The 16,236-nt window shown below is 41.1% G+C and overlaps 2 protein-coding genes across 2 annotated transcripts; one reads left to right on the top strand and one right to left on the bottom strand.

Annotated features, from left to right (window-relative positions):
* The first annotated feature begins 2,033 nt into the window (after positions 1 to 2,033).
* Positions 2,034 to 6,492, top strand: si:dkey-11p23.7 (V-set and Ig domain-containing protein). The gene is made up of 3 exons (XM_015023509.1): positions 2,034 to 2,805; positions 4,010 to 4,414; positions 5,590 to 6,492. The coding sequence occupies exons 1-3, from the start codon at positions 2,619 to 2,621 to the stop codon at positions 6,015 to 6,017; spliced, it is 1,020 nt and encodes a 339-aa protein (XP_014878995.1). The 5' UTR covers positions 2,034 to 2,618; the 3' UTR covers positions 6,018 to 6,492.
* Positions 6,493 to 7,162: 670 nt separating this feature from the next.
* On the bottom strand, positions 7,163 to 13,943 carry LOC106940704 (uncharacterized). Its single transcript, XM_015023508.1, has 4 exons — positions 13,774 to 13,943; positions 13,196 to 13,251; positions 9,048 to 10,196; positions 7,163 to 8,794 (listed from the first exon to the last, which is right to left on the bottom strand). The coding sequence occupies exons 2-4, from the start codon at positions 13,245 to 13,247 to the stop codon at positions 8,397 to 8,399; spliced, it is 1,599 nt and encodes a 532-aa protein (XP_014878994.1). The 5' UTR covers positions 13,248 to 13,251; positions 13,774 to 13,943; the 3' UTR covers positions 7,163 to 8,396.
* Between the last annotated feature and the right edge of the window lie 2,293 nt (positions 13,944 to 16,236).

Here is a 16,236-nt window from a genome sequence, read left to right as displayed (position 1 = left end):
GAACTCACTAACCCTAGGGTTAGTGAGTTCTCTCACTGGGAGAACTCAATGACTTCTGAGACGTCCTGGTTCACAGGCTGAAGCCAAGGATAAAAGAGAAATTATCCAAAAGTGTAATAGAAAATACATATATGTTTCCTTCACATTCAGAAAAAGACATTTTCAGCATGTTGGGCTGTAACTCGTAGCATCTTTATAGTGAAATACCGACATGGAGAAGCTGAGCTGGAAACAGACTGAAGAACAGCAGCTCCAGCTCTGATCCTGACTGATCTTTCCTCTGGTTTTTAATGAACTTCTCCTCTAACAGCGGTTTCTCATCAACTGTCTCTCATTAGATAACAGTGTGAAAACGTTAGCTGCTATGCTAACAATCAGCGGATACTTCGGGCCAATTAAACTACATAGGAAATATTTCTCGGTTGTTTAGAAGCGAATTTCTGGCTGCAAAGTCAAGTAATTCTGATCTTTCATCCTTACCTGTGAAAGGTAAAGGCAATGAATCCAGTTTGTTTCGTAAAACGGTTGAAACACACAGAACAGGACTGAAGGAGCTCCGATCTGCTGCCACATACAAGATGGCGGACGCTGTTACGTAGGACTCAGCGCTCCATGAGGCGTCTACGTATTGATGTCTATGAAGAAAACGAGTTCAACCAAAAAACAGGAGCTTCAAAAAAACTTAGACTCAACCAAACCAACTGTCAACCAAAAATTTCTGATATGCAGAAATAAAAGTTTCAAATCAAAATTAGTGATTTCAATTTAAAAATAAAAACTCTTTAAACATTTTTTTTTGTAAAATAATATTTTTATGATTAAAAGGTTTTTAAGATTTTTTTGTTTGAAATTTGTTTTGATTGAATACTACTTTTTTTGTTTGACATGATTTTTTTTAATTTAATAATTGTGAAACAAATCTAACTCCATATAAAATACATCATTTGTCATAAACTTCTCAACGGCTGTTGTAGCCTCTTTGGCCACCAGGTGGCAGCAGCTGTCACTCAGTGCTCCTTTAAAGCCCAGTTTGTCTCTTCTTCTGTGGTAATAAACTGTAATAAATGCTTCATTGCTGTGAATCAAATCTTCAGCAACTTCACCACACAAATGCAAAGATTAAAACATTTATTAACAGGAATAAACCCATTAAAGTTAAATAAAACTGAATTTATCTTGGTGGGAAATCATAAAATTCCAGTTAATACATAATAGCTTCATAGTTTAGACATAACTTCATATTTTGGTATTCATGAGATAAAATTTCTAAATGATTTAAATAAAGTTTATTGGATCATAAAATCTGCTGGAAACTAAATGAATCAGGTTGGATGAAAAACTGCAAAAACAAACAGCAGTTTTATAAAAACATTTTGCATCATCACTGACCAGGTGAAACCAGCATGTTCACTTCAAAACAAACCAGAATAGGACCTGATTTAATTTAATTTTTTTAAGTGATGAAAAGTTTCCCTTTTCTTGTCTATCTGAAGCGACACTCTGGCGCCCCCTCCTGGCTGAGAAGGGGAAGGCAGCTGTTTACAAAAACCTTCAGACAAAAACTGAGGAAAAATTATAACCATGAGATGAAAACAATAACTTAAATGTATGTGTTAAACAGGTTTAGCACCATAATATGGTTATTTTAACCATCTTAGTCTTAAAATATCAGAGTTTAGACATAACTTCATATTTTGGTATTTATTAGATAAAATTTCTAAATATTAATTCAGACGTTCAGAAGAGTTTATCTGACTTTGAATCGTTTTTTAATGAAAAACATTTTTAATCCAGATTTACTAAAAAAAAACATTCTGACAGGACGCAACGCACTGTAAAACATTATAACGCACTGTAAAACATTATAACGCACTGTAAAACATTATAACGCACTGTAAAACATTATAACACACTGTAAAACATTTCTGGGTGATCTGCAGTTTATTTCCTGAATGAGAAAATATCGGGTTGGAATCAGCACAACGGCTCAGCTTCAATCAGCTCACTGCAACAGAGCGTTAAGTTAGCTTTTAACTAGCACATGAAGTGTTTTATAACGAAATTAAAAGTGCAAAAATTAGTGCCAGGCACGTATCTAGTAAATATTAATTGCACTCTATTTATCTAAGTTAATAAAAATGATGTTTTATCTGTTGCTAACATTTTTCTACTCGGTGTGCTGCAGAATGAAACTCACCTCTTGTGCAGCTTTCACAGCCTGGCACTGAGTGCAGGAGCCAGCAGTATATAACCAGCCACACAGAGAGGGGGCGCTATTTCCCCATTGCACTGATACATGAAGCAAGTGGGATTCTACAACCTAAACACTGTTACACAAGCAGGAAAAGTGATTTGATCGGATCAATGACACATTATTGATCAGATTTAATCTGAAGATGATCCGGTTCCGTTTGCTCTGGGTTTCATTCCAGTGAAAATCCTCTGATCTGGATTCAAATTAAAGTTTTCATAAAATAAGCTAAAGCTTGGATTTGTTGCCATGGTGACGGCGCCCCCCGGTGGCTCCCTGTGTCGCTTTATTGTTCTACTTTTAGAGAACTGCAAATAAATCTGTTGAACGTTTGGATCAGAACCGGCTGAGTGTCTCCAACCAGCTGATGATTAACGCAGCAGGAATAGCAGAAGTGTCCAGAAAGGGACGGAAACACGCGGACCGTCTGGGAGGTTCTGAGTCACCGGACCGGACCGGACCAGTCCAGTTCTGGGTCCGCCGCTGCTCTGTTCTCCTCATGGACGCTCCGTGGGTCGGACGCTTTCTGGTTCTGCTGCTGGCGGCCGCCGCAGGTGAGGACGGTTCTGGTCCTGTTAAAGTCAGGATGACGAGCTTCCTGCTGAATCTACACTGTAAAACTCTAACAGCAGCACTTTGGTTGGTTTAATTTTTATAAATGTCAGCGTTCCAAAATAAATATTTAATTTGAAAGCTACATATTTAGTTTGTAACTAAATATTTATTGCCAAACTCAGTATGTATTTTCCTAATGTTTTATTTTTGTGAGGTGACCTCATGAGCCCTGAAAGCAGCTTTTAAATAAACTATATAATTATTATTATAGATGCTTATACTGCTGTTAGCCAGGATGGTTGCCATGGTTACTGCTTCACGTGGCAGCAGACTTCCAGGTATTTATTCTAATTTACATTAATATGTATTCATGGAGGCGACAGGCGGAGCAGCAGCTGCTCTGTTTCCCCCAAATCAGGATAGAGGAAAGGTGAGCAGGTCTGATTGCAGCACGGCTTCATACATCTGGATTTTTTGGTGCACCGCACTTTTCTAAATTTGTCCTACGCCAAGTTTCAGTGTGAAAACAGCGCAGGGTTTGATACATGAGGCCCCTGATGAATCCTGATCACTGGTTCAGGAAAATGGTGAATTCAATTCAGTGTTTTTTAAGTGTGGGCCCCCAGGGGGCGCTGTGGGAGCCTCAACGTTCCAGTGAAAATGAGAAGGAAAAAGAAATTGAAACTTGGATTCCCAACAATTATTCAATCTCTTTTCTGTATAAAATGTAAGTTATTTGTTATGTTAAAAATTTCTGATGCTCATTTTCTGATCAAGCTGCTCCTCAAGCTAGCACAGCTAGCATGAAATAGAAAAGTTTCTAACAACCCCCACCAAAAAACACAGTTTAGAAGCAATTAAATTAAATTTGATGATTAATATAAATTATTACATATTTTATTCTAATCAAAAGAAGGAATTGTGTGTTGAAAAATTGGTGTCATAACATTTTATCTGCTAATAAAGCTATGAGGTTAGCATTATGCTATATGAATGTAATAATAATGAAATAGTGAATAACTGACATTTTCAAGGTGATGTTCAAATATTTTTCTGTGGGCTTGCTATGAGGGTCAAAGGTCAGCACTGTTTGGCGTCATGGTAGGGAAACGTTTGGCTAGTGAACTGAAGAGTGGTTGCTGTTTTTATTTAATATCTTATTTTTTTTGGAACCCAAGTCTTAATGTTTTATAACTTCAGCAGGTTTCTCCCCTGCAGCTGGCGGCTCCGGGGACGACAGCTGGTCCATGCAGGTCCAGGCGGAGGTCCGGGGGATGGACGGCTACCCGGTGGTGCTGCCCTGCACCTTCAGCCACCCGCAGCACTCCCAGCATTCCCTGCTGCAGGTGATGTGGCGGCTGGGCCACGGGTCGGCCGCCGCCATCCTGTACCGCTGCACCAGCCGGCCCGGCGCCGCTGCCTGCGAACCCAACCCGCAGCAGGACCAGCGGTACCGCCTGGAGGGCAACCCGAGGGAGCACGACCTGTCGCTGCGCATCAACGGCGCCACCCTGCAGGACAACGGCCGTTACTACTGCAGAGTGGAGGTTCAGGGGCGAGAACACGTCAGCTTTGAGGATAAGATGGGGACCAGGCTGCGGGTGGAAGGTAGGAGAAGAAACGGTACAAAACGTCAAGAAATGTTATGTTACGCTGCCAAACGTTTCGGTCCGGTTCACCTGAAACTGGAGTCTCACTGTTCCCAGTGGAGGCGTGCTAACACTAATCTGCTACTTGCAGAGTTAATATTTAGCTTAGCGCTTTAGCTAGCTCTAAAAACATTTAACGCACTTAGAATTGCTAAAATAATTTTTCAAGATAATTTTCTCGGCTGTTTTGTAAACTTTCATATAAGTAAAGTTTGACCTTTGGCAACATTTCTCCTCATGACAAGTTTAGCGCTTTAGCATTAGCTTCTGGTAAGTAGCAGAGGAACCAGAGGGAACAGTGGGAGCAGAGGGAACAAAGGGAACAGTGGGAGCAGAGGGAATAGTGGGAACAGTGGGAGCAGAGGGAACAGTGGGAGCAGAGGGAATAGAGGGAACAGTGGGAGCAGAGGGAACAGTGGGAGCAGAGAGAACAAAGGGAACAGTGGGAGCAGAGGGAATAGTGGGAACAGTGGGAGCAGAGGGAACAGAGGGAACAGTGGGAGCAGAGGGAACAGTGGGAGCAGAGGGAATAGAGGGAACAGTGGGAGCAGAGGGAACAGTGGGAGCAGAGGGAACAAAGGGAACAGTGGGAGCAGAGGGAACAGTGGGAGCAGTGGGAGCAGTGGGAGCAGTGGAGCTGCTCCACAGCAGCAGAAGGTTTCAGTTTGCAAACTCAAAGCTGTTGTTGGAGTCGAGCTGCTGGCAGATGAAACTGATCGTAATGTTTTTCCACTGAGAAGCAATAAATCATAAGTTAAACCAGGCTTGATAATTTCAGGCTTGATTCATCGTTTTTCTCTTCCTACCAAAAACCAGACAATAAAGTTTCCAGACTTTTAGTCTCAACTGAACTTTTTTCTTAAGGATGATTTTGTTTACGGAACCTTATAATTTATTTTATTTGTTGTTTTGTTTCTTTATTTAGAATTTGTCTTCCAGTCTTAAATGTTCATCAGAATTTACTAATATAATATTTATAATTATTTTATGTTTATTGCAATAACGTCTTTATCATCCAGTAACATTAGTTGTGGTTTTCTGGCCTGGCAGCATCATGCTGTGGGTGTGGCAGCCATCTTTCCTCTGGTTGTTGGGGTCAAAGGTCAGACTAACCCCTGCTGTCCGTCCCTGCAGCTCCTCCAAAGATCCTGGCCATGTCGGTGGAGGGCGGCGGTCCAGCCGGGTTCACCGCTGTGTGCCGGGTCCAGGGTTCACCGCTGCCGGATGTCCAGTGGCTCGGCCCGGACGACCCACTGGAGGGCTCCTCGCTGGCACCGTCGCAGGCTCTGGGCTCGCCTGGCCGGTACCGGACCATCAGCCAACTGAGGGACGTCCAACCGGGTCAGCGCTACACCTGCAGCGCCTCCAACCCGCTGGGTCGGGAGCAGGCCGCCCTGTTTGTCCTGCGGCCGCGCCCGCCGCCGCCAGCTGCCGGGCCACCGCCGGCGCTGCTGCTGCTGCTGGCGGCAGCTTTGGGCACCAAGCTGGTTCTGCTGGTGGGCGTCGGGGTGTGGATGGTCCAGGGGGGGGCTCTGCAGGGCGTCGGCTGCTGGAGGAAGTGATCTCACACTTCGCAATCAGACCGCTTGCTGATTGTCGTTAGTGATCTGATTTAAAGGGCCAGCAGCATCTAAAATCATCTTTATTCACCGTCCCATCATGTTTTTTTTTGTTCTTTCATAAATCCTTTAATCTCCATGGCAACCCCTCCTCCCCCACGCAGCCCCTTCAGACTAGCCAGCAGCAACTAGCAAAGCTGAGCTCATGACAGCAGCTGGTGAAAAACACCATGTTGACTTCCTAGAGGCAGAGCTTCAGAAAGAGCAGGAGTTTTTAAAGAGACAGACGCCCAATTTCAAGATGATAAATCAGGAAGTCAAATTTATTTGATACATGTAGAATCTTCATAGTTAGTTGATTATGTATAAAATGGACCTGAGTGTCTGGAAAACACAGAACGTTTCCATCCAGGACCCCAAACAGCTTTGACCTTTGACCCCCTTTGCTACCTCCAGACGTTGCTACAAAATATATAAACACCAACTTCAGTAATTATTACATTATTACATTAATTTAGCATTAATGCTAACCTCATAGCTTCTGATTTTAAATAGCCATCAGTTCTATGGCAGAAAATGTTATCAGATGAGTTATTATGACTTGATTACCAGAAGATGCATTATTTCATTCCAATCTTCTCCTTTGATTATAAGAAAATATGTAATATTTAATATTACATTTTATTTTATTCCCACAGTTCCTCTGGTTTTTGTTTTTGTCAGAAGCTTTTCCGTTTCTTGCTAGCTGCTAGCTTCAGGAGCAAAGCAAATAACATTTAAATCATTTAAATTATTTTAGTTTAGATTTGATAAAAATAAATTCAAATGATTGAATAACAGAAAAATGATGATGAAAATTTAACATTAAATGATTTATGGGATTCATTGTTGTTTTTTTATTTATTTTTTTCCCTCATCTTCTCTGTAATTTTTTAGGCCGCCACAGCGCCCCCTGGCGGCCCCCCAGGGTCCATGCCCCACACTTTGAGCATCAGTGCATTGATCTACTGAACTCTGCAGCTTCCTGCTGATAAAGTTGGGGAAACAAAACAATCTCTTGTTTCTTTATGTTTCTTATGTTCAAAATTTTATTTAATTTTATTTTTTATCAAATTTTGTTGAAAGAAAGGAAATAAAAAGTTTAGTTTCATACATGAAAATCCATTTATTGGCATAAATGACTAATTTTATTTATGCAGCTTACATGATACATTCACAGCAAATCACACAAAATAAATGTATTGTTTGCTAGATTCAGATCAATAAAACCCTAAAATGAATAAATACAATGATTAAATCTGAACAGCCAGAAGTTAATGTTCTGAAACTCAGTAAAAACTATTAGCTTCTCACCCCTAACCTGCATTTACACTAGAATATATAATTTGCTGCATTATAATTCCTTATTTAAATAGGATAAAATATTAAATCTGACTCAAGAGAAAAAAGTTGAAACAAAAACAGAAAACTGTTGATCAAATTTTCATCTTAATTTTAATTGCTGACCAGTTCTCAGTCCAGATCAGTGGCTGATGTCACTTCCTTTACAGTCGTTAACATAATTTGAAGATTAAATTTAATCTAAATTCTGGTCTTTCATAGATCTTTTAATAGAAATTATAGAAGTCATGGGAAAATATCGATATCGTCTACATACCTAATTAAATATTTAACTCAGAACTTTGAATTAGTTTTGACATCATGAATTAAAAAATAAAATCTGGTTCTGGCTGATCTCTGTATTTTATTTGTGTCTTATTATCAGCATGTGTATATTACTTATTTACCTTGGAGATAAATATTTAGCTTGAAAACTAACTATGTAGCTTCCAAGCTAAATATTTAGCTTACTAGTTAAGTATGTTGTATGTGAACTAAAGCTTGCTAGTTCTCAAACTAGCTAGCGAGCTGTCAAGCCAAACTAAACATTTGGTTTGCTAAATGTTTAGTTTGGAGCTAAATATTTAGCTCACTAGCTAAGTATGTAGCTTATGAGCTAAAGCTTGCTAGTTCTCAAACTAGCTAGCGAGCTGTCAAGCCAAACTAAACATTTAGCTTGCTAAATGTTTAGTTTGGAGCTAAATATTTAGCTCACTAGCTAAGTATGTAGCTTATGAGCTAAAGCTTGCTTGGTGTAGTTTATTGTGTGTAATTGCCTGTTCATATATTTATGTTTTACGTCACCCTCAGCCCTCCATACTATGACGCCTCGTCTTGTTTTCTGCCAGCCTCTGTAGCGTAGGCAGCAGTTTGAGGCTGAACTACCAACTGACCCAAATAAACCGGTGTAGCTATCTATGCTAGCGTTTTCTGATGACTATAGTGATGCTATCGGTGGCTCGGTTCTGACCTAACCAGAACCAGGAGCAGGAAGCTTCTGATTCAGTTTATCTGCAGGACTTGCGGAGCGGCGTAGCAGAGAGGTCGGGCGGCCTCGCAGCAGTTGCGGTCCTTCCAGCCGCAGTCGCCTTCCAGACTCATGACGGCGCACTGGCCTTCGCTGACGTCCCCCGGTTCGCTGCGGGCCCAGTTGGTGTCGTTGAAGCCGTTGCTGTTCAGCCAGTACCAGTCTCCGGTCAGCGACCTGCGACGCGTACCGATCCACACTTGCTTGGCGTCGTTCCCACGCAGGTTTTGGCAGGTATGTTTTTGTAGAGCTTCGCTGGAGAGGCTGATGAGATTCAGGCTTTGCTTCTGACAGGATTGGATCGATTCCTGCCAACTCTCTGCTTCATGGAGGATCATCGTCACCTCTGGAGTTAAAATGCAGCCCCTGAAATCTGACATGAACACACAGAGACGGTCTGCTTTATTGTGGCACAGTCCACTGTTTGTTCAGGCTTTAACTAGGACATCCATCCATCCACTGACCCTGACCTAACATCAGGCAGCAAGACCCGGAGGAAACTCAGGTTCCCCCCCCCGCTCTGATCTTTACTGACATGGACAGAGCGCCGCGGCGGCCATCTTTAGTACTGCAAAATGAAAAACTTCATTTTGCACATCCGTATGTGTGTGTGTGTGCATCCTTACCTGGGTTTGCACTAACAACAGGTGCGGGGTTCCCAAACCAGGTGTTGTTGTGCTGGGCCATGTGGTAGACGGTCATGTTGGCAGACATGTGCCAGACGACAGTTGTAGATGAAATGCTGCGATTGGTTGAGACGTAGTCGGTTCCCTCCAGCTCCTGCCATCCTGCGCCCCCCAGAGGATCATTCCCGATGTGAATTCCCTGCTTGTGATCCTTGTGGACCACAATGATGAGAATGTTTTCCTTGCCCTCGATGAACTGGACCACAAAACAGCTGCCGAACTCTTCTACTGGAACCAGTGTGAGGAGAAGGCTGGGCCAGTAGACGATGGCCGTGCCTGCCGATTCAACGATCAGTGAGGAAGAATTGATCCATCTTCCGTTTGCTTCATCGGACAGCAGAATGGACGCTGGCTTGCCCAGAACTGGAGGAATGGGGAACTTCATGGTGTCGTTCTTGGCTGGAGGCACCATGGCATGCAGAAGGCCGCAGGTGCACTGGTGCTGAACGGCGCAGGGGTGGCTGAAGTACACCGCCACTCTTTTATTTGCTTCAACATACTGGGTCGTGTTGCCATTGTCCACCCAGATTTGAGCAGCCTTGCCTGACTCTATGCTTATCGGGATTTCGTCTCTGCCTTTAATGGTCACAGATGCTTTGGGTTCATCAGGGTTGACGATGATGAGTCTGAACGGGGCTCTCTCTGTAACATTTACCACAGGAGCCCCTCCACTAGTGGTTCCTTCAGTCTCAGGTACCGGTGGGATGAAGTACTTGTTACTGAGTTTGGTCGTTGGTATAACCAGAGCTGACTGCACGCTTCTTCCTCTGCTGCTGACGGCTTGGATGACGATGTCCTTGGTGCTGGTAATATGAACGGTTTTGTCAGAGATGCTGAAAACCGTGAACGGGTCAAAATCGTTACTGTCATTAATCGTTAGCCTGCCGAGTTCTTGGGTCACATCAAAACTTTTAGTATGACCAGCGTTTAGTTTAGTTTCACTGCTGGCTGATGACATTGTGACGGATGTGTCGTTATGCAGAGCGGTGACCCAGATCTTGTTGTGGGCATCAGAAGGGTAGTAGTAGGCGATGTTTTCTGGAAAAATGACTCTGAAATCCTTTCCAGCGTCGGTGAATGTTTGAGATGCTGTAAAGGAGAAAAGATCTGCTGAAGTTAAAACTCAAAGCATCAGAAATGTTCATCCAGTTTATGGTTTTCTGAAAGTCTGAGAACCGTCAGGACTGGAAGGGAACCAAAGGTTGGTGATCGGTTGGTGGCCTTTCCTTCATTCTTCTTCATCAGAGGACGTTCACTGAGCCTGACTGTGTGTAACTGGGTCGTAACTGGTTTAAATGGATTCCAGAAGGTTCTTAGTCTTACTGGATACTAGGTGCTGGTACCATGGCAGCGGTTCTGAAACGACCCTGAACCTTCAGGATGAAAACTTTGTAACGGGTGAATGCGTCCAGTACCAACCATCTGTTTTATAATGTCAACTACAGTTTGTATTTTTAAAACGTTCTAAAGGAATCGTTGTGTTCAAGCCTCTGCGGGTCGTTTCCAAGTTTCAGTTTAAAATCCTTAAGCAACATCCAAGAAAAGAAACTACCAGGTTTTCTCCAGACGGGTCTGCTACGCGTCTCAACAATTCAGTCATAACCCTACGGGACACGACCGGCCGTCCTTCTGTTCTTAAAAATTAACCTAACACCAGCACTGGGCACTGCTAGCTAAACATTAGCTGGGCTAACTCTAAAGCACTATTCATAAAGCAAATGCTAAAACGCTAAAATAACGTATTTAGCAGAAGCTAATGCTAAAACACTAAACCAAAACAGTATTTAGCAGAAGCTAATGCTAAAGCTCTTACGTCAGCCATGTGGACGACGTCTGAGGCTCCAAAACAAGTCGTAATGTGTTTGTCAAATGAACTTCCTGGCTGTTTGTTCAGTTGGTGTTTTGTTTTTCTCTTCCTGTTAAATACTTTCCACTTGCTCAATAAAGAAAGGAAGCACAACTGCTATGTAAATGGATTTCAAAATAAGAGCATGAATATAAACAGAGGATATAAACAAAGCAGCCAAATAAATTAGCGCCTTAGCATTTTTATGTGTCAGTCTGTAAATAATATTCAGTGAAATAACAGCTTCGTCTAACGTCTGTTTGCAGAAAAATAAAATCAACCTTTATAAAAAATCCCTACTAGTTTTAATATTTCTTACTAAATTAGAATAAAACAACTTTAGCTGATATAAAAACATTGATTCTGATTTTCAGCTTCCCTCTGGATCCGACTCTATGAAAACATTAAAATATCTTCATTCATTAAGATGTGCTGGAGTGTTTATTTGACCAAAACATGGTTAATTTATCTTGCATGTATAAACTGATATTTTTACTCAAAGCTGTAGTTACATGGGTGTAGTTAAAGACAGCTGTGAATGTAAAAATAATATCCATAAATCAGAAATGTCACGACCCGTCTGAGGTCCCGAGCCCCATGTTGAAGACCTCAGCTCTAAATACTGACTTTATTTCTGTAATATGAGAAAAACACAAAGCCTAGAAGCACTGAGATAAACTCTGTAAAAGCTTCAGGGGCTTCGTGCATAAAACCCTGCGCAGTTTTCACACCAAAACTTGGCGTTCGGGAAAATGTAGAAAAGTGCGGCGCACAAACCAAATGGGATGCATGAAGCCGTGGCTCTGCACCTTTCCTCTGTAAATCCTGATTTGGGGGAAACGGAGCAGCTGCTGCTCCGCCTGCCGCCTCCATGAATACATATTAATATAAATCAGTATAAATACCTGGAAGTCTGCTGCCACGTGAAGCAGTAACCATGGCAACCATCCTGGCTAACAGCAGTATAAGCATCTATAATAATAATTATATAGTTTATTTAAAAGCTGCTTTCAGGGCTCATGATGTCACCTCACAAAAATAAAAATAATACATTTTAAAGAAAAAAAAATCCAAAATAAAAAATAATGAGATCCTGCAAATGCCTGTCTGCACAGCAGCAGAGCGTTCAGCCGGGGTTTAAAGACGGAGTCAGAGGGTCTTTGGTGGGAAACTGGACGTTTATTAATAGTAGAATCATGTGAATAAGTTGTCCATCTACAGAATTAAGATGCTTTATGTCCATAAGGCGCTTTCACAAAGCGGGCGGCTGGATGGCTGCAGCTGGACCGGTACCGGTACCGCTCGGCTCCGTCTTTAAGTTCTGCTCAGAGACCCAGGATGATCAGTCTGGATGAATCTAAACACCAATAAACCATCAGATCAATATGATCTCTGATCAATCCTCCCTCTGTTCTCCATCAGAGCCAAAGCTCCACATTACGGCTCACCTGGATGCAGCTACTGATATCCGTGTGACTGCAGACACACCTGGATCACCTTAAATAATCAAACCTGTTGATTAGTTTTACTCAGCAGGTTGGAGTTAATCTGCTGAGCCTGTTTCCTGTTTTCAGTGAGAATGAAATGACCCCATAGATGCATTTCGGCTCACAGATCAATGTGTTACATCTCTATGAGACACAAACTGAGGAAAAGTGCCATTTACATTGGAGCGAGGTTTTCACATCCTTTTATTTTTATTTTGTGTTCGTGTTAGCTTATTGTCTGAGGATGAATGGGTTCAGTTTCATCGTTTAACAATAAAATATTAAAATCATGAAAAACATTGGTTTGGTGCTTCTTGGTCTAAATAACTGAATGTAGTCAGACTTCAGTGATTTTAGGTGAGTTTTGACGCTTTGTGGTTTGATATTGTCCACAGAAAAAGTTTGTGTGGCTGCTGCACATTTTCACCCAGCGAAAACATCTGCGTGTATTTACACACACTTTGACGCAAAGTTAATTTTTATACATGCCGACTTTTGTGTAAAATATGGGACCGCACTGTTTTTGTGCTCACAAACTATTTGAAACTGAGAAACTATTTTTATCTGAAAAAAAAAGTTTTGCAAATCAAAAATAAAGTCTTGAATCTGAAATTTTTTTTTCAGTTTGATTTTGTTTTTTCTTTTGAACAAACTTTTTGGCCCCAATTTGAGATTATTTCCAGAGGAACGTGTCGATCGGTGAATGAACCGCTGAATGAAGGGAAACTGTCCGAAAAGCAGATTTCATGTTTTACCTGCGATCCGAGCTGCCAGCAGCAGGACGACAAGGCGCGGCGCCGGACTCATGGCTCTGCAAAACAAAAAATAATAACTTTAACAACACTGTCACTAAAGTTTCAGGAAACATTAAACATATAAAAACAATGATGGATATTTTTAATGAATCTGGTTTTATTCTCCTTTCTCGTGTTGTGAGAGTTTAAATCATTCTTTAGATTTCACTTTCCTACATTTAACCATTAATTACATAAACTACATTTTCTGGATTGTCCTTTCAGTTTAATTTCACTTAATCCAGTTTATCTGATTTTTGGAGAATTTCCATATTTAGTTTGTTTTGACGTAGTTTGACTGGATCGACCTTTTCGTTAGTGTTTAATTTGATTAGTCATTTTTTAATTAAATGTAAAAATCTTTTTTTAATTTTCCAGCAAACGTCAGCTGAATAAACTCTCATCTAAATGAATAATGATGGAATATTTGTCTACTTTTAAATATCTTCAACCTGTGAAATAAACTCAGAAAATCAGATAATAAAAATAAATCCCGTAGAATCAGAACAAAAACCGTCCTGAGGAGGAAGTGGTCTGACCTGCTGTGCGGACGCTGGCGGTCTGTCCTCCACACGCTTCCTTCTTCTTCTCTTATGGAAATGAAACATTTGTCAGTCAAAGTCAGCAGCTGATTTGGAAGAAGTTTGCATGAGGAGCTGAGGTCAGAGGTCACGTGGCGGCGCCTGAAGACGTTCCTCCTCCCTGAAACAGCAGAACATCTTCAGCTTTTAAAATCTTGGAATAAAACTCGACATTTTTCTAGAATTTGCTGCGTTTCTCTGGAATAATATTTAAAATATTTGCCTGTCAGCGTCTGACTTCAAGCTCATCCCACCTTTTTTTAATTAAGAATTTAATTTTAATTTTGAAATTATTTTAAACATTATTTTTGATTAACTGCATTCTTCTCAGATTGTGTTTTTCAGATTCTGCTCTTCTGTTCTAGGTGACGTATTTCTACAGGCCAGTTTGGGGAAAGTCTCAAAAAACATTTGAACAAACAAAATCTGACAAAATAATTTGAAAAACTTAAATGTCAAACTGCATAAATGAGTTCAACTATAGCATAAAAATGTGTTTTGATTAAGAAGTTTGATAAAGTTTCATTTTTAAATCCTTTTTTTATTATTTAAATTTCTGAAATAATATTGGAGCAAATTTCTCTCCGTAGCCATGAGGAGCAGGAGGAACTAAATCTGACAGGAAGTGTGTGACCTCTGACCTCTGCAGGGCAAGGCCAAGAGGAATCTGTGGATCTAGATGTTATAGAAGCTGTTTGAGTTTTTCCTTTCAGTCTAATTAAACCTGGAAATGATTAATCCAGATTATAATCTCAGATAAAGGTTTATTATCGGGTTTGATGCTTCCTGGTTCTGCGTGCGGCATTCGTCCCTCCTGGTTTTCTTCTTCTGTGGTTTCTGTGGAGCAGGAAGCTGAGCGGGGCGGCGGCTGAAACCAGCAGCTGCTGCTTTGAGAGTCAAATCAGCAGCTGCTGGTTCCTCAGGCTGCCACCAGGGGGCAGAACGAAGCACATTTACATCCATCCATTTTCTTTCCACCCTCATCCCTGGGGGAGAAAGGAGGGGGAAGGGGGTGCGAACAAATGTAAGCAAAACAAATTTAAATCTACTGGAAACTCATCATGAACACCTACAACCTGCCTTCATTTAAAACCTTCAATGATCTATTATTATTATTATTATTATTATTATTATTATTATTATTATTATTATTATTATTATTATTAATGTTATTACGCCCAAACAAAGGAAGAAGCTGCTGCGATAAAGCAGACCAAGCATGGTAGTGGTAGCATCATGCTGTGTTCAGCTGGCTCCACCAATCAGCAGAACCAAACAAAATCCAGCTGCTGGAGAGGAAGTGACAACGCTCTGACCTGATTGGACGGCGGCCGGCACCCAGCAGGGCGCCAAGAGAAGAAGAAACGTTCAACCTTACAGAGAAACTGGAGTTTTTATTTTAGCCACAAAGAATCGAGACGACTGGAAGGTTGGCCTGAAACTTCAACCCAAGAGAAGAAAATAACCAGCAACTCCGGTCAACCGGAACCGCTGGGCCGGTTCTGGTTTCCTTCAGCTGTGATCCTTTCCGTTGTGGATCTGCGGCTCTGCTTCCCGAAGCGGAACAACAGACACGTCTTATATGGAGAAACATTTCTGGTAAAAATGATCATAAAAACACAAACGAACCTGAAGAAGAAGAAACATGGAGCTTCATAAACCGCAAAGTTTCACTGAAATGATTAGAGAAACATCGTTTTATTGGAAATGATGTTTCATTTCATGCCACTGAAACTAATATTTTCCAGGAATATGTTTTACTAGTGTACAGAGATATCTGAAAACCAAAATTATTTTGAATGAGGGGCTGCTTGCTGAAAAGTGTGGTGTGTTGCTAAAAAGGTAAAGGGATAATATGAGGATGTTTATTTTGTAAATACTTTGTAAAATCATTTGTAAAGAAAGTTGTGATATTTATGGAAATGGGAAGATAATTCAAAGTTACAGAAATTTGTAAAATATGTCTCCATGGTTGGGAAGGTTTGAAATCCAGCAATAAAATGTGAAAATTTTTCAGGTGCCTGAAGTCCGACAATATTTACTGGTAAAATAATATTATGGAGATATTTACTAAGCTGCAGGACGGACAAAGCAAAGTGTTTCTGTCTGTTTTTACAGTGTAGATACGCGGGATTATGACTGTAATCCTTACTCTGAGGAAGTTTTTCACATGATTACATCATTGTGCTTAGTCCCGCCCCCGATGACGTCAGCGCAGCACCAGCAGCCTGGGGTTGGATTTGTCTTCATCACTTTTCTCCTCAGCAGCACCAGGAAAGCATCTGCAGCAGCGTCGCCATGGCAACCTTCGTCTTGGTGAGTAATCAATTTTTCTGATCAATTAAATGTTTTAATTTTAACACAAAACAAAACAATTTTATGAAAGAAAATTCAGGTTTTGTGGAGAACAGGGTGTTTATT

The sequence above is a fragment of the Poecilia latipinna genome, unplaced genomic scaffold, assembly GCF_001443285.1.
Source record: "Poecilia latipinna isolate Pla-1442-1.1 unplaced genomic scaffold, P_latipinna-1.0 Scaffold3330, whole genome shotgun sequence".
Lineage (NCBI taxonomy): Eukaryota > Metazoa > Chordata > Actinopteri > Cyprinodontiformes > Poeciliidae > Poecilia > Poecilia latipinna.
Note: the sequence above shows the minus strand (reverse complement) of the source record. Positions and strands in the feature narration are given on the sequence as shown.